The 19,679-nt window shown below is 32.2% G+C and overlaps 1 protein-coding gene and 2 long non-coding RNA genes across 3 annotated transcripts; 2 read left to right on the top strand and 1 right to left on the bottom strand.

The window, feature by feature from the left end:
- The first annotated feature begins 433 nt into the window (after nucleotides 1-433).
- On the top strand, nucleotides 434-3,098 carry LOC132721839 (uncharacterized). The gene is made up of 3 exons (XR_009624525.1): nucleotides 434-501; nucleotides 1,262-1,340; nucleotides 2,414-3,098. It is a non-coding gene; the product is annotated as an uncharacterized LOC132721839 (long non-coding RNA).
- Nucleotides 3,099-4,649: 1,551 nt separating this feature from the next.
- LOC132721838 (beta-1,3-galactosyltransferase 1-like) lies at nucleotides 4,650-11,849 on the bottom strand. Its single transcript, XM_060706211.1, has 2 exons — nucleotides 11,405-11,849; nucleotides 4,650-6,089 (listed from the first exon to the last, which is right to left on the bottom strand). The coding sequence occupies exon 2, from the start codon at nucleotides 6,051-6,053 to the stop codon at nucleotides 4,896-4,898; it is 1,158 nt and encodes a 385-aa protein (XP_060562194.1). The 5' UTR covers nucleotides 6,054-6,089; nucleotides 11,405-11,849; the 3' UTR covers nucleotides 4,650-4,895.
- Nucleotides 11,850-12,035: 186 nt separating this feature from the next.
- On the top strand, nucleotides 12,036-13,490 carry LOC132721837 (uncharacterized). Its single transcript, XR_009624524.1, has 3 exons — nucleotides 12,036-12,392; nucleotides 12,774-12,860; nucleotides 13,424-13,490. It is a non-coding gene; the product is annotated as an uncharacterized LOC132721837 (long non-coding RNA).
- The last annotated feature ends 6,189 nt before the right edge of the window (nucleotides 13,491-19,679 follow it).

The raw sequence follows: 19,679 nt of genomic DNA, 5'->3' as shown, positions 1-19,679 counted from the left end.
ATCTGTAAGTAAAAGCTAGGGTGATTCGCACAAAAAAGTTTACTTTTTACGCCAATAAAATACATTTTATCTCTGTGTATGAATACTCTGCGGATGTTGTTATAATCGCTTTTTTTTAAGTGGAATGGTGATCTGATTTGAAATTTTGAAGAATAGGATTCTGTTTTCAATTTCTCCTACATTATAAAAACTTCAATACTAAAGTCATAAAGTAGCCTTGCGGATTGTGTCTTGGGTTTGTGATTTATTTAAATTCAACGAGGGCATGGTTTTGTGACAAGATCATGTTACTTGCTATTTGCATTACACTTGTGACAACTTGTCAAGAAAGTAGATCATCTTATACATGTGTACGTGTGTATAAATTAAGATATGAAATAGTTATTACATTATATGCTAGATAGAAACATATTTACACATACATTCACGGGGGGGGGGGGGGGGGAATCACGTGACTTTGTATAGTAATACCCACGAGAAAATGGCGACTGCTGAGCCCCGGTAAGTAACTTATTATGTTAAATTAAGGTGACAAACGTTTCTTAAATCAAAACAAAACCTAGCGTATAATATGCGCGTTAATTTTCTTCAAATGGCAATACAAAGTGCATTATCCTACGTTTTGTGGTTTTTGAGAACATTGATTGAATTGTGTGAAAATTGCACATTCAGCGATAGTAATTCGCACGAAGAGATATAACTTGGTACCAAAATAAAGGAAACTAAGCCTTCTTTTTGCACTTAAGACACCAAATCAATCATTTTATTGACATCTGTTCTTGTAGAATTCCATATAAAATTTTGTTCGAAGGTCTGCAGCCTACAAATGTTCTTTACAAGTGTTTAGTAAGTAAAACGAACAATTTCTGGATAGTAAGTTACACGAAAACAAAATAGTAAGTTTCACGCACAGTTTCCAATAGCTTACTAAAATGTGACGAAACTATTTTATAATTATTTGGTTTCAAATTTGCAAGAGTGTTCCGTCTACGGTGACAGAGAAACAAATATCGAGAGAGTATTTTAATAATAATTCATATTACATGTATTTCATAATACATGTATTTATATTCATATAATTTCATAAAAGATTACTTAACTTAAAAGAACAAACTAAATTGACATTGATACTCAACAATGTATGTTACACTTGGCCCCTTTTCACGTTAGACTGGACCCACATCCGTTATCCTTAGAACTAGCTATATAAAGAAATAACTGTACAGAAGGAAATATTACAACACCATCATTTACTTTTCAGTACCTGCAATTTGGACCAAAAACGCAAAGGAGAAGACATTCGCCATATCACATTGATATTAAATGCCATCATAGAACTGGTATACCAAGTTTTTATTAAATTTATTCTTTTATACACTGGCAGATTTTATAAATAAACCCAAGAAGTTTTGTTAAAACGTTATGTTTAATTATACGCTTATTTTCTTATCATGTGCAAATGTGTTGCGTCGTAAACTCTTACTTTTTGTTTGTGATAGAGTAAGTAAATAAGATATTCAGGGCGTCCATGGCCGAGTGTTTAATGTCCCTGATTTTATACACATGCTTCTCATCGCTATGGATTCTAGTCCGACCAGAGTCCTTGAATTCTTTCATCAAACTAGCTAACAAAACGTCGGTGCTTTAACTCAGGTGTCCCGACATTGACGGTGTGATTTGAAACCCAGCATCTTAGATTGTTTTATGTAATTTATTTTTTTACTCCACTTGCCTTCACTTTAAAAAGTGTAAATATCTTTGACCGTTTGATTTCAAATATTCGTTTTCTTTAAAGGTCAATTATGCCTCTTAAATGCTTATTTAAAAAAAAAATCTGTTTATTTTTGGTATCTTGTTACAGTTTCCGAAAACATACTCATTTGCTAGATACTCAAACTACCTTTTGCATCTTTGGTTCTGATGGAAAATGGTATACCTTTAGTGAATAAGTATTTCGTATGGAAGTCAAACTACTACTTTGTTACATTTTGCTACCTTAACGACACATCACTTAATGTTCAGTGCTACCTTTTTCAGTTGTAATAAAATTCTATCATGCGTTTTATCCATTATTTAAACATTATAAAACACATGTTTGACATTTCTAAAGAATTAAAACAATATGGATTTCTGAGGCACAATGTGCCTTTAATCATAATTTGAATCGCTGTATCATTGTTGTTTGTTTTTTTTGTTGCTTTTTGGTTGGTTTTTTTTGTTGTTTTTTTGTTGTTTGTTTTTGTAAGATGTTATTTTGTTCTTGCGAATTCTTCAATATATTTTCATAAATTAAAGTAACATAGTGACTAAATGTAACAAATACCGCCATATAAAAACATCAGCATTCAGTTAATAAACATCACCATACCAAATAACAAGCAATTATATTTGTTCATCTTTTTTCTAATTACAGTAAAATGAGGGCAAAGACACACCTGAAACTGCAGAGGTCAAAGAACTACTATCGCAACAGAAAAATAACACTGAGCCGTGTAATATCAAATCCCATCAAAAGTTCATTTGATATATTATGATTACAACCAATTAAGCATTCGTTCTATAGACAAAAAGTGAAATATTTGATCTTGAATAATTGAAATAAGTATTTTCTATCTCTTTACATATGGACTTTAACTTTCTTTTAATGTATATGTATGCTAATGGAAACTGTGCGTGAAACTTACTATTTTGTTTTCGTGCGACTTACTATCCAGAAATTGTTCGTTTTACTTACTATACACTTGCAAAGAACATTTGTAGGCTACATGCCTTCGAAAATATATTTTATATGGACTTCTATGATAACAGATGTCAATAAAATGATTGATTTTGTGTCTTAAGTGCAGAAAGTAAGCTTATTTTCCTTTATTTTGGTACCAAATTTTATCGCTTCGTGCGAATTACTATCCCTGAATGTGCAATTTTCAACCAATTCAAACAATGTTCTCAAAAACCACAAAACGTAGGATAATGCACTTTGTATTGTCATTTGAAGAAAATTAACGCGCATATGATACGCTAGGTTTTGTTTTGATTTAAGAAACGTTTGTCACCTTAATTTAACATAATAAGGTACTTACCGGGGCTCAGCAGTCGCCATTTTCTCGTGGGTATTACTATACAAAATCACGTGATTCCCCCCCGTGACATTACATATATTACTAATTTGTAAGTATTATATATGAATTTAATCTTTTCATATATTGTCATACACCTACAGTTATGTATTTTAATGAAGAACTTGTCTTCAGATATATCCTAATATAGTGTTTAACGAGGTTGTGTAAATCACTTATACAGTCATACACTGTTCCCCTCACAAACCTATTAATATAAGTAATAGAAAGAGCACCGAAACACGAGGTTATCTGATTTGTACTAATCAGATTACCGAGTGTTTTGGTGTTCTTTCTCTTTTGTATCATAGTCAAACATAAAAACACGTTCCCTGTTGTTACAATATGAAACCCCGGCAAAAATGAACCAATGAACGAGCATCTAAATATGACATTTCTGTCGATTTCACTTTCACTGCCGTCACAATATGTAAACCCCAGCAAAAATGAGCCAATCAATGGGCATGCTCTGGAGTGCGGGTAACTAATACCCGCACTCCAGTTAACGCACTGTGCATGTATATGTATATTATTTAACCCTGGCACATTTTCAACAGAAAGGTCTTCAAACTATGATACAATCATTAAATAGCTATACGTTATTAATCCTAAAAAAGCACCTGCCACGTTCAATAACACGATGGCCTGCCTTAAAACATACAGTGCCAATACCTATATCACTTTATCACTTTTTTTATGGTTTCTCAGACTAAATGTTTAGCATACACATGTAAATCAATATAAACTATCATGTTCAGTTCAATGAAGTAAACGTTGATGTGTTTTAGTTAAAGCGCTTTGAAATAAAACCGATTGTTACAAAAAAGTAATTAAGTTTAATGTATGTTCTTTGATTGACATTGAATTGTATTGTTGTAGTTAAACTGGTGTAAGACAAGCTATTCGTCTGTATGTTGTAATATATGTACATATTTTCGATGTGTTATTTTTAGTCAGAACGTGCAGACATTTATAAAACAAAGATGTTAGTGTTAATAAGTAGAACACATACATGCATACATTGTATATTTTGCGAAATAAAGCTGTCAACTGATCATTTTTATACGGAAGCTTATCAGGGCCTCCACTTATCTAAAAGTTTCACGTCATGTCAACTTGTTTCTTCTCGTTTTGACCAAAAACATTTCATGAAGACGTTATGATTAATGCGTAATACGTAGAAGTTTTTAATCATTGCAAAAAAAAATTGTTGAATAACGTGAGCTATTTGTCAATGCGAGTATCGTCTTTGTGTCTTACTAAATATTACAGCAAAGTCGTGAAATCACAAAGTTCTGACAGGATTTTTGTCAAAGAGACAAAAGCTTCAAGCATATCGAGAAAAATACAATCAAAACCTAAAAGTTTCTCATCTTTGTCAGTAAATTTTATTGAGAAATGCAAAAATATCTTATCAATTCGAATAAAAATAAGTCGACTTAGCGCAAAACATCTCATCAACTGTAGGCCCTGATAAGCTTCCGTATATAAGTGATATAATCAAAATTATTGCTATTCAAATATGGCACTCATTTCTCTTACACTCATTAACATATATAAATCGAACACATTTAGAATTACACCATCATTTATAATAACCAATCCTTTTCTATGGTAAAGAAGGGTATGAATGACAGCTCGTATAAAAATTTAATAACATAGACCAAACAGATAAAACTACAACAGATAAATGATAAAAGTTTTGTGTGGGGTTTTACATTCAACATCTGATTAACCATTTCTTATAATGAATGACATCGAAGACGAATTAAATTCGTTTTATTTTTTGAAATACTTCAGCACTGTAGACCAAGTTTCTGACATTTCATGTATTCCACTCGCTTGCATTATTACCAATTGGCATTTGTCTTTTAATGTTTCGAAGCATTTTATAGCATTTCCATTGTCTTCCTGCATTTCATTCCAAGCAAGAGTTTCGTATTTCAAACTCGGGATGTTATGCATGACATATCCATATAAAAGTACGTCATCCAATTTGAAGAATGGTGTTTTGGAAGCAGACAGGTATAACGATGGAATAATGTCATTTGTCATACTCACAAACTTTCCCCGACAGAAGTTGAGATAATATTTTACGCCTCTAAAATGATTGTCACTTATATACCACTTGATTGACTGTTTTCTAACAACAGGACTGGTGCCGTAATGACAGTACACGTTAGCGTCCCGAACCTTCGGAGTATTTTGAATGTGTTCAAAGTATAGGAACATATTTACAAGAATGTCATCATCAACTTTGAGAATATGCTTTGGATTTCGGCAGCTTTCTTGGATCCATTTGAAGGACATGACTCCTTTATGAGTTAGATTGAAGTATGTATCGACAAAATCTCCTTGTAAAATATCAGCATATGCTTCAGATTCTCTTTTTATCATTTCCTGTACAATGTTGTTCAGAGGTTTACCGAGCAGGAACATAACCTTAACCTTGCCTAAGTGGTGATAATAGGAATCATTAGTCCAAGTAGCTCTTATCGCTTGTCTTCTTTCAAAGTTGTCTGTTGCTGAATTGACGATAACTAGAACTGAAAAGTTAAGGGCACGTTTGCACAAGTTTGGATTCTCTATAAGGTATGAACTATTTATTGTTAATGCATATTTTGGATTAGTTGCATTTATAAGTTTTGATAAGTTTGATATCATTTTAAGAGGAAATTTTTCTCTCATGGATTTTATATATGGATCATTATCAATATTTCCCAGATAAACATGCAGCCTATGATTTTGTGACAAAGAATTACTTGTTTTATCTTGTATGATACTATCTGAAAACAAGTAATAACCAACATATGACACGGCAATTGCTAATGATCCAATGAGTAAGAAACGCCTAAGACAGTTCGTTTTCAGACAAAGTTTTACAAACTTCGTTGATAAAGATAACGAGTAGACTTTTATAACAGAGCTGTACGTCATGTTGATATTTTCCGAGGGCACTCTATACTTTTATATCTGAAAAATAAAACGATAAGAAAAGTGATAAGACGTTGTTAATGATACAAAACAATAGTAGTAAATCTATTGTCAAAAAGATAACACATGTAATAAGATAAATTGATAACAAATGCAAGTTATGGAGAGTTTACGTCATACCAGAAAAAAATATCCTAATTGTATTGATATAGTAAAACTGTCAACACTTCGTGTCTAAAACATGCATTTTCTTTAGTAAAATGCTCCGCTTGATATGAACAAGAGGGCTATGATGGCCCTGAAGTCGCTCACCTGTATATAGGCCCCCGGAGCGGGGCCAGTTTAAACCCAAGGGCTTTTATTTGAAAAAACTTGGTAGACACCCATTAGAAGATGTTTCATGCTAAACATCTAAAGTCTAGCTGGTCAAGTTTTTTCTTTACACATATAGTTAAAAACAATGACACACCTGGGGCAGGGTCAATTTTGACCCAAGGACTTTTATTTGAACAATCTTTGTAGACACTTACTAGAAAATGTTTCATGCTTAATATCTAAACTCTAGCTATTCAGGTTTTTTCAAAGAAGATTTTTAAGTTTTTGCTATACACATATAAGGAAAATCAATGTCCCCCGGGGCGGGGCCAATTTTGACCCCAGGGCTTTTATTTGAACAAACTTGGTAGACACTCACAAGAAGATGCTTCGTGCCTAATATCTAAACTCTAGCTATTTGAGTTTTTTCAAAGAAGATTTTTTAAGTTTTTGTTATACACTTATAAAGAAAATGAATAACCCCTAGGGCGGGTCCAATTTTGACCCCAGGGCTTTTATTTGAACAAACTTGGTAGACACTCACTAGAAGAGGCTTCATGCTTAGTATCTAAACTCTAGCTGTTTGGTTTTTTTCAAATGCTATACACATATAAGGAAAATCAATGACCCCGGGGCGGGGCCAATTTTGAACCCAGGGCTCTTATTTGAACAAATTTGGTAGACATCCATTAGAACATGTTTCATGCTAAATATCTTAGCTCTAGCTCTTTCGGTTCTTTAAAAGAAGATTTTTCAAGTTTTTACTATATGCATATATGGAAAATCAATGACCCCCTGGGGCGGGGCCAATTTTGACCCCAGGACTTTTATTTGAACAAACTTGGTAGACACCCATTAGAAGATGTTTCATGCTAAATATCTTAGCTCTAGCTCTTTCGGTTCTTTAAAAGAAGATTTTTTAAGTTTTTACTATATGCATATACGAAAAATCAATGACCCCCTAGGGCGGGGCCAATTTTGACCCCAGGGCTTTTATTTGAACAATCTTGGTAGACACTCACTAGAAGATGTTTCATGCCAAATATCTAAGCTCTAGCTCTTCGGGTTTTTAGAAGAAGATATTTAAAGTTTTTTCTTTTGGTTGCCATGGCAACCAGAGTTCTGCGTGGAATGGAATTCTTTGAAGAACTTTGTTAAGGCTTCACCATGAACATCCCTGTGAAGTTTCATTATGATCTGCCTTATGGTTTCAGGGGAGATGTCGTTTTAAAAGTGTGAACGGACAACGGACGACAGACGACGGACGAAGAGTGATCCTAATAGCTCACCCTGAGCATATATGTGCTTAAAAAACATGAAAATAGACAATACATTGAAACAATAACGTAATACTATCTATCGCCTGAGGCGCAATAGAAAATTTACATTTTAGTAAGGCTGTGTGAATTAAGGATGTGGATTATGCAGACAGTTCATTTTAAATGAAGATTAACTCTATTTTATTGTTAATTTAACAAAGAGGAATACTTCGTCTATTACTTATTAATATCTTTTTGAAAAGTTTAAGGTTGTTTACAATCATTCAAAAGATTCGAATTAATCAAATGATGTTACACAAATGTACAGTTATTAACTTGATTATTTTTGACAGGTCAATTTATCAATTTACGCCTACGTTTAGTTGCTAAATTTAGTGTCCGTAAAATGATATATTATTCTGCGATATTATATACATGTATTACTTAAGGTATTTGACTGCAATTCTTTTAATGAATCATTTAATTAAGACATGTTAAACACAAAATATGTATAAATCGGTTTATGCCTTTTGATAAAACTAAATAAAATGAAAACAAGAACATATTTAAAATTACTTGCGTTTATTTGTGTTTTCTTTTTTATTCAAAAACAAAAACAATTACATTGCAAAAATAAACTTACTATCTGTCAGAAATAAATCAGAAGTAAAAAATTATAATTAATGAAGAAGGGATAAACATACCAATTATAATTAATCCATTTATCATTGTAGGTTTTAACTTGAACGTAATAATTACAATCTACAGTTTGCAGCGAACCTTATTATAGCGTTGCAATAGTGCATAAATTACTTTTTCGATTAACATGCATGCATAATTATATTCTAAAATATACGCGAAATGTAATGTTTAATGTATGCGTTTACAATGAAAATAGTTGATTATAATCGGAATAAATGCGTATGTAAATAATTTATATGTTTGATCCAGTACCTAGTGAACAACTGGGAAAGAAATCAAAGCACAGAAGGCGCTGAATTTGTTTGGGTCTCGTAATGCTAGAAAGGTGAAGGTTGTGACATTATAAACCAATTTTTTTTGTATAGTACCACCAGCCACCAACGCTGTTTCCAGTGTTATAACTGTAGTAAATTGGCTATAAGACTAATTACAACACTGATATTCAATTCAATGTTTATTTGGCTTAAACAATTTAAAAATCAACAACAACATGAGTTGCCTTAACTGGGATTTGAAACCCAGACCTCTCGCTTCCTAAGCGATCAGATAACAGTCTGAAGAAAACTAAATTATTATAAATTAGGGTTTGTAACCCTTATTAATTTCGATATATTTTGTTCACGGTAAACTTGTTATTAACGCTGAGGTCAATAATCACGGAGCTTATGAATCAGCACATAGTCTATATAAACTAGCAGTGACATTTTTGCAATACAATTTTCTTGTTTCTTTTCGTAAATATTCACGAAAGAAAGACACCATTTTTTGCCAATTTTCCTCTAATCTTTTTTGTTTAGACTGTTGTTGGAAATTTCACCGGTCTATTTCCCTCATTCATTGTTTATCGTACAAAATACATTTTAAACATTACAAAATGTTCACTTATAAGGTTACGATCAACAAACGAAGGCTAGGTCTCAGTAAACTGCATAATCGTTGCATTAATTCGATTTTCATACATTCCAATTACAACTTTCCTGTATTACAAATAAAAAAAGAAAACAAAAATAAAGAACATTTTCATGCTTCCTTTCTACAAGCTAACTTTTATTTGGTTATTTGATTCCCGTATGACAAATGATAAAATGTTGTCCAAATGTTTGCCGCTGTACATAGTGTACATCAATATTTTATATCAAATGTTAAAGATTTCACAGTTTGTAATTTTGCTATATTAAAATGAAATAGTGTCGATTATGTTTCAAACCTGAATTAACTTTATAACAACAGATGGGAATTATGTTATATGCACACAAGCTCGTAAGCATGCAAATGACGTACATTTTGTTATCAGTTTTGAAGTAATTATCATTTGGATAGTTGCATTAAACATTTTTCTTTTTCATCATTTTTGTTGCGGCACGTACGTAATATAATAAAGCTAAGAAAAGAGCAAAACAGTCTTACAGGAAAAAAGAGGGCCTGCGAGTTAGTCAAATGGCGAGAAAACAGTCTAAAGAATTTTGGAAAAACATTAAAAAATATTTCGAAAGGTAATGCCGTACAACCTAATTCTCTAACCATTACACGGTTACACAACCATTTTAAATCTTTGTTTGGTACGGAAATACAACAAAGTGAAAGTTCTGAAATATTCTTTGACGAAAATAAACAAGACTAGAATTTAGATACAGAAATCACGGAACTCGAACTTCGTACCGCAGTCTTCGACCAAAACAATAATAAATCACCAAGTACTGACACTCTACCAAGTGAAATTTTCAAATTGACTTCCGATATACTATCTTCATTTTTACTCAAACTTTACAATAGGTTATTTAGTTCTAGCGAATACCCGACAAGTTGGGGGTGGGGGTGGGGGAGGAATTTTAACTCCAATTTTCAAAAAGGTGATGTAAACGATCCACAAACTTATCGAGGAATTACCCTCATAAATATTTTAGCCAAAATCTACTCGCAAATTCTATTGAACCGACTGACAAAATGGGCTGAATGTCATGGAAAAATAACACAGAATCAGTTTGGTTTCCAAAAAGGTAAATCAATTACAGACTGCATTTTCATTTTTCATTCGATTATTTCTAAAGTGTTTAACTCTGGCGATAAATTATTTTGTATCTTTATTGACTATGAAAAGTGTTTTGATAAAATTGATCGATCATACTTATGGCAAAAATTGTTATCTAAAAATGTAAGTTGTACACTTGTGAAAGCAATTAGATCAATGTACTCTAATGTTATCTTTCAAACTTTTTCACCTTCGACAAAGGATTGAAGCAGGGAGATCCGAGTTCACCTTTGATCATTATGTTGTTCGTGAACGATCTCATAGATAATATAGACAGTAACTTAAGTGATATATTTACAGTAAATCAGCTGAAGTTATTCCTTATACTATTTGCAGATGATCAGGTTCTCTTTGCAAAATCTCCCGAAACCCTTCAGTCAATATTAAACGATGTTGAGAATTACTGTAACTTATGGGGCCTGAAAATTAATATATCAAAGACAAAAGCTATGATATTCGAAAAGGGTAGACATACCCAGTATGTATTTTACATATATAATACATATATAATACAGCAATATATGTCGTTCAATCATTTAAGTACGTTAAAAAACGGTAATTGGCACCGAACACAAAAGTGTGTAGCACAACACGCATCTTTTGCGCTGCATAAATTTTTTTAATCTTTAAAAATATAGAAATAACGGTCGCACAGACATGTAAATTGTTTGACCCATTGGTTGGTTCCATACTAAATTTTGACTCAGAGATATGGGGTATGCATAAGGCAGATGACATCGAACCTATACACAATAAGTTTCTGAGACGAGTACTCTGTGTAGAAAGGTCGATTAATTTAACGGCATTATATGGTGAACTAGGGCGATTTCCACTGCATATATACAGAAAAAAAAATATGATCAAATATTGGATAAAAATCTTGAAACAAAATGATTCATCTTTAATAAAGAAAACGTATTTATTTTTAAAATCCGATACAAACCAGGGATATATGTACCGAAATAATAACTGGGCTTCCCACATTAAAACATTAATGACTGAGATTGGGCTAATGTTTATATGGAATGAACAATTCGAAATTGACATACCTTTTAACATGCTTAAACAACGGCTTTTCGATATATATCGACAATCTTGGTACTCCGATATAAATAACTCTAGTCGTTTAAAATATTATTGTATATTCAAACATAACTTCGAGTTAGAAAATTACTTGAGTGTCATGACGGAAAATAAATATAGAATCGCGATTGCAAGATTAAGAGTTTCCTTTATCGACGACCTGTCATAACATTCCTCTGTAAATCGTGTAATATGCGACAACCGGAAACAGAATTTCATTTCCTCCTCGCTTGTCCGCGTTATCAAGATTTAAGAATTAAATATCTAAAACCGTACTACGTATCATCATTGGCCATCAATCAATAAATTTCAAAAGTTAATGTCCGTTAATTCTAAAAAGAATATCTGTAACCTTGCTAAATACTTATATTTCGCAAGTAAGAAAATAATTGTGTAAAACAATACACTAGTATGTTATCAGTAAACTATGTACAAAGATATTCTTTGTTTATTTTCACAGCATATTCAAGTGACATTTGTTTTTTTCCCTAAAAACGTTGTTATCAGTAAATTTTATTGTTCTGTCCTTGTTAGGACAGGTCGTCAATATATTTCGTGTGTACAACGGATAAACATTGATATTAACAGCTTTACTTCTAGTCCAGTCAGTCTGTAAATCGACCTCAAACAAATTGCAACAGAAAATATTTTACCTGGTATAGAAAGTATATGGAATAACATGAATCATATCAAAAGTCTAGCAAAATCTAAGTTGCGCAACATAGAAAAAAACGGGTTTTTATCGCGTTATTTTTGTGATTTTTTTCTGACGACAACGGTCTTCCATAGGCTAACAAAGCGTCTCCGATACTCAGAATAGCGACTGCATAATGGCGACAACAACAACAAAATAAGTGTAAACAAAATAAATGTCAGTAAAGTACACTGTAAAGTGGGTTGGTATATTTTCCTTAAAATATTACAGATCATAATAGGAATTATTAATGTGGGGTCGTAAGTTTATTATGAGTATTTGTTGAAATTTTACCCGTTCTTTATCCGTTGAAGGTCAACAGGTGTTTCAAGCGATCTGTATTATACTTTTCATGGAAAACAGTTTAATTTATATAAATTACAACTCTGATTAACTCCTGTCTTAGTAAACATTCAAAAACGGCCTAAAAATGTGTAATATAACAAGTTAATTTCGACAGTATTTTTAAACTATGGAACGCCATTATCACTTTAATTATGACGAATTACGTTAAATAATTTCTGAATACTTTAATCATGTTTTATTGTTAAATGTGTATTCAAGGTTGTTTTTTGTATTTTTTAATAGTTTTTTAAAATTGTTTTACATATATAATGTATGTAATGTTATTATTATTTCAGGGGTACCGCTTTGAGGTAGTCTTCATTGATGTATGCTTGATTTTGAAAATAAAAAAAAATCCAGTAAACTATATGTACACTAAATGAGTAAGTTTGCTTTCCGGTGCTTACATTTGTAATATTTTTACATATATAACACAAATATCAAACATTATCTTTTACTAGTTTAAGTGAATATTAAACATGGAGGAAATAGAGCGCCGTATGCATAATTCAATATATCTGAAATTATTTTCAGTTTTTAATAGACATAGAAGAAATTTATACATGAAAAGGTGACATGAAAAATTTATCAATAAACAAACGTGATTTCTAGTTATGGTTCATGATTGGCGATGTGTATGAGTTCAGGGTGAACATGCACAGTTGATCCATAATTTAAAAGAAAATCTTTTCTGCATACAATAGCACCTGCGTGAATTTGAAAAAGAGCATTACATGTATAAGATTAATTCACAGCGATATATTAGTATTTCTTTCGGAATGCATACCTAAGTTGACTATAGTATAATTTTATCACTTTTAAAATCAAAATTAAGCAAATACATGTAACAATAAAAACATCGGTGTATTCTATAGAACCTTATTTCACGTAAATATGAAAATAAGATTCTAATCCTTTCAAACTTGAAGTAATTTCTATGTTACAGATTTCATCAACACACCAGAGCCAATTGTTATGCCCGATCATGTGTTCTGAGGACACTGTGATGTATACAAGTTAAAGGTAAAGATGCATAGTTGAGACATTTGTTTCACAAAATCACTCTAATGATATTTTTCATATAAGCAAACTTTTAAAGTGTGTCATAAGTTCCATGTAGTAACATATCAGTACAAATATTTTTGAATGCATGCACGGATGGGCATTAAAAATGCTTAAAATTGAAAGGTGACATTTTTAAACTCAATATGTGACTTTATCTTTACGTTACTTCCAAACACTTTAACCAGTAGGTATTTTATATTTATAATTTTAGATTAAAACCTTAGAAAATAATAATAATATCTGTCATATGTTGCGGTTCGGATCGGAATATCCGTCCCGAGGTGACCCGCACATGGGCGGGTTACCGAAGGACGGAATTATTCCGATCCGAACCGCAAACATATGTCAGATATTTTTTCTTGCATATTTTACGATATAACATTATATTTTGAATTCTTTATCTTAATTTTCAATGATTACATCGAAACTATTTTCGTACAACAGCGTATGAAATTACAACTTCATTCATAACGGTAAAATTACGTCATCCTAAAACCCCAGTCACACTAGAGCTTAAGATTACTTGCGACCACCGGCGACTTGTAAAACTGACGATCATCAGCGATTGTCGGCGACCAAAACCATTTTTGCACGTATATATTTACTTCTGCGACTATCGTAAGACCAGTCATCATTGACAATCGCACGACAGGTCATAAGCAAACGTACGATGGTCTCAAGATTGTGTGGGATTACTTACGACTACCCGCGACCTGTCATGCGATCACCTACAACTAGTCGTACGACCATCACACGATTACTAAAGACTACTCAAGATTATCAGTGACTAGTGGCAATTTGTAAAGACTGTCGTAAGATTGTTGCACTTCTGAACGACCATCGCGCGACAGCTTAAGACTTATAAGATCACTAGCGACCTGTTTGATCGCAAGCTCAAAAACCTCTCTACGACTGAAATTGGTCGTGGGACCTAAATAAGATAGCCTGCGACTGTCAAAGATCACCGATGACCGTCGTAAGAGGTTTTAAAGATTGTCCACGACCAGAGGTCACTGGTGATCGTGAACTGGTCTTCACTGGTCTCAAGCTCTAATGTGACTGGGGCTTTAAGCATGACATTGTACAGCACGCGACTCATCTGCCAACCCCCCCCCCCCCCCCCCCCCCCCCCTATGCCAGATGAAATTTCTGGCATGGGAAACGCCAGTCTGATATGCAAGAAAAGTGTGTCATATCAGCAACTTTGATCAAATAAATACACCTAAAACATTTTAAGGAAAGCCTTTTAGGAAAAATACATCTTATAATAACACGTACTGTTCAGGGATAACTGAAACAATACGTAATCAGCTACCAATAACCAGAATACAAGAATGCAAGGGATGATCCAGAAATACCCGTAATTTAAACAATAAATTCAATAATATTTATTCAAAGTTCATATAACAAACACTTTATTACTGCGTAATATATCCTCTTTACAAGGAAACAAGAATATGATAATTAAACACAGTATGCCTACCATATAAGCAAACATAGCATTTGTCACATTATGCAAAAAAGGTTGATGTTTTATTGTTCTTATACATAGGGAATCATCCCGATGCCATTCACTGTAAGTGTACTAACAGCCTAAACCTATGACTATTGAACTGCTAATTGCTTCGATTGCTGTGATTCATACACATGATCATCTTAAAGTTGAAGGCATAAAATATATGATTCATTTAATTTAGTTAGATAAAAAGTGCATGTAAAAGAAAACAAATAAAGTATGAAAAACAGCACATAATCGTCAATTAGAATTCATTTTTTTAAATCGCATTGAAATTGTGCATGGCCGCATATGACAGCATACAATGTATTTGTATTTTTCAATCGCCACAGCGACGGAGAACGTTAACTTCACGTGTATTCTTCTATGCCGCAAACGATATGTATTTATATTTAAAATTACTCCAACAGTCTAGTAAAAAATCTTCTTTACCCCTAAAAAAGTTTTGTATGCATGACTAACAAAATACTTGTGTCGAATTTCTTTTATCATATTAGACTAGAACCTACTGTTTTGAATATATGTATACAGAGGAATGACTGTTTGTCTGATACAGTGAGAGCAAGGATAGAACAGGTTCACAACTTGCTTGTAGCCGATGCTCTTTACCATCAAACATGTTTATGCTCCTTTAATTTCAGAACTGGAAAAGATATACCAGAAGAATTTCAGGTGCTACCATCTAGTGATAAAAAGTAAAAGATTGGTCGACCAGAAATTACAGAAGCGAGTGACGCTTTGTAAAAGTCATGACATTCTTGTGCTTATCCTTAGCGAAGATATTTTACAAATTAAAATTTGCAAATATTTTTTTTTTACATTTTATGCTCAAATGTATCAAATATTTGAAATTGACCTTCCAAAAGGTCAATGTCACCTCTTTTGACCCAATGTCATGATGTTATATAATGACTGAGAAAAAAATACAACAGATGTGCTTGAAAGTATTCAAGTTAATATAAAACTCAATATTATTATCATAGATAACATAGATTTCCTAAATGTTTCTTTATTTTGTATAAAATTACCCCACCCACTAGCTGTACAATGTTAATATAAATATTTCAATATATGCATTAAATATTGATGGAATGCAAATTAAATTCATAAAACGTTGAAACTTGACAGTTTTCACATGTACGTAAACCATTATGTATTTTCTGTTTAATATCATATAACATAGAGCTTTCAATAAATTGTTGATCTACAGCAATGTAAAAATATAATATTACCCCACCCACTTAAGTTAATTAATAAATTTTAGAAAGGTAAAAGTAGTTTCTTTAAACAAAAACAACTTTTTGATTACTTTATGTTACTATAGGGATAGATTAAGCTATATTTTTATGCATATTATATATAAAACTGATTGGAAAATTGTATGTGTGTATTACATTGAGTTCAAATTAAAAAAATAAATACAATGAAACCCATATATTTGATCTCAATTTTTGAAAACATTCTCCAATTTAGATTTTTCTAGACTTTTGATATGTTATACAATATAGGTCTGGGGTTTCAAAACACTCAAAATATTTTCTGTTGCAATTTGTTTGAGGTTTGGCTCTATTTTGAGCTAGAATGACTGGACTATTCGTTCTTCTGAAAAATGTGTAATCAGTATACTTCATATTAAAGACAAATGCGTTTGCTTTATACTTTACGTAAGAATTAGAAATCTTTGTTCTTCAGGAAAACATGTTAACCATTACCCTCACTGCGTATCCCATTATTAACATTTTCTTTTCTCCATGTTGGCTATTAACACTGTATAATATGTTTAATGCTAAATAAAATTTATGTTATGTTATGTTATTTTCAATTACTACATTCGCCTTCTAATTAGAGGAAAATATTACATAGTTAAATAAAGAGATAGCAATATTGCTCGTTCCATTAATTTCTAATTCAGAAATAGAAAAAATGCCATAAAGTAAACATTACAATAATAATTAATTTTCTAAATGTTGTGTACATATTATGTTCAGCTTGTGCAACAATGAATATCAACTTAAGTAAATTTTCGCATCACAATCATAATGTTACTTGTGAAAGGCAAATGAATATCGTTACCCACAATTATTAGACTTTTGTTTTGAATGCTTCAAAATTAGGCAAAGTTAGGCATTGTTCGCGCAAAGTAATGTCTTAATGCTGACAAAACAACGTTAGGCAATTAACATAGTTAAATGTATTTACCGCGAGGAGTATTCAGTGATAAAATAAAGACTTTATCTTAGCACTTTGATGACAAACCTGTGTACAGTTCGCAGACAATCTTTTGATGCATCAATTTTACCATGTGTTGTTAGTTATGAAAAGCAGTATGATTAAATATTTGCATGAAAGATTTAATATTTTCCATTGTCGTAACATAAATTCTGAGTTATTATTATTGACATCGATTGGCGAGAACCAAATATATTTTACGGTATCGGGAGGTGGTAATGATTATGCATTCATGTAAAAAATACACTCGGAATAACAAGAAAAGAAGTAGAAGTACATTTGAGTTATTTCGAATTGTTTTATACCAAAGTCTCTGGTGGAATCCTAACACTCAATAGTGAGGGGCACGTGGTTTGAATTCAAATACCGTAACCACTCGGACAGCGACACCCCTGTCATGTATGTTTACATCCGAGAGTTGACAAAAAAGGTCAGATATTATCAAAATTATTTACAATTAGATGATCTTAGGTCCATGAGTAAAACTAGAATTGAGAGATAATTTGGTTAACCCTTATGATTTTAAATAAATATCACAGATATTACTATTCACCATGATATATCAATAGTGTTAAAACCATATTATGCTAGACATACAATTTCTTCAAAACGAGTATCATCAACTGATGAAAATTAGAAACTAGAAGATGGTTGATTTACAAAACAATTTATGTAGAGACATTGAAGACGAATATCATTTTGTAAAATGTCGTTCTAAATTCAATGCTTCTTTCTGTTACATTATTATATAAGAAATCTCAGAATGTAGCCATCACTTAAGGTGTAAGCATATGATAGTAGTTTAGTAGTTTATTCTTTTATTCCATAAGGCAATATGCCCATGATGGCATTACAAGCATGTTATAAATGGCGAACAATGACAAGTAAAATAAACATCAATAATTGGAGAAGTTCGAACATGAATATTACAAACATAAGAACATACACACACACGCGCGCACGCATTCACGCTCGCACACACACACACACACACACACACACACACACACACACACACACACACACACACACACACACACACACACACCAACACACACACACACACACACACACCAATACTTGTAAGGACCCTCCAATGAGGACACATAACTTTTTGCAGTCAATTGAGGACACTCCTTTCTGAATGGTTTTCTTTCAAAATAACTGCCCTAAGATCACAAATATATTTTTTACACTATAGTTATAACTTTTAATCAACGATACTGTCATTACAAATAGACTGGAAAAAAGACAGTCTATTGAGGACCCACCCCCACTCAGGTGTGTCTAACCTAATGGGGACATTCTGACAAATGCATCCAATTAAGGACACTGGTCAAAACACATTCTTCTGTGGACGTTGTTAAGTGATAAGTGAACTGGCAAGCTATTGAGGACATAATAACTTCACTATAGGAAAACGTCACGGGATGTAGAAAATCTAAGGTTTTGAAAAAGAGAACATTGATACTTAATTATGAGGTAAATTTTTGTATATGTTTATATATAACGCACACACGGAGGGTTATAAGCCCTTTTCAACATAATGTCAGCTTTGTAGACGGGTAGTTTCTTAACAATTGGGTAGTTTCTTAACAATCGTTCTCAATACCGGATACTCGCACCAGTTCTTAACTAATATCCTTCTTAACTACCATTCTTCCAGGGATGAAACCCAGCTCAGAGAGAACACTCGATGATATCCTTATACACTGTACCTTTATAAAAATTTTATGAGCTTAGCATACATGGTACAAACAAACTAAATCTAGTACTTTTCTTCACAACTGATTGTTGTAAGGGTCATCTTATCGACCCAAAATCATTGCTTACAATAATATGAACATAAACAAAATTTCAGAAAGCTAGCTGTGTACTACATAACACTATATGGAACAGAATTAATGCATTTATTCTATCTTGCTTGATGACATTGGAACTTGCATTATGCTTAATTCCATCTTGCTTGATGACATTGGAACTTGCATTATGCTTGATTCCATCTTGCTTGATGACATTGGAACTTGCATTATGCTTAATTTTATCTTGCTACATGACATTAGAACTTGCATTATGCTTGATTCCATCTTGCTTTATGATATTCAAACTTTGCATTATGCTGGTTTCCATTTTTCGTTATTTCATTCAAACATTTCGTAGTCACCAATTCTTTCATTGAGTGATTACAAATAAATTGGAACAAGCCATTTGGAATACTAAAATGTTAACGTCATATACCTTTATGCATAAGCTACCTTTCTTCATGCTCTATACAAACCATTTACGGTTAAGTTTTTTTTGTATTACTTTATGTATAAGTCATTTAAAAATTAACTATTTAATGTTCCCTGATGGATTTTTTTAAAATATGACTTATAGCTCGCATGGGTAT

Source organism: Ruditapes philippinarum, unplaced genomic scaffold (genome assembly GCF_026571515.1).
Source record: "Ruditapes philippinarum isolate M1 unplaced genomic scaffold, ASM2657151v2 ctg1474_1_1_1_1, whole genome shotgun sequence".
NCBI lineage: Eukaryota > Metazoa > Mollusca > Bivalvia > Venerida > Veneridae > Ruditapes > Ruditapes philippinarum.
The sequence above is the reverse complement of the archived record's forward strand: the minus strand, read 5'-3'. Positions and strand labels throughout refer to the sequence as shown.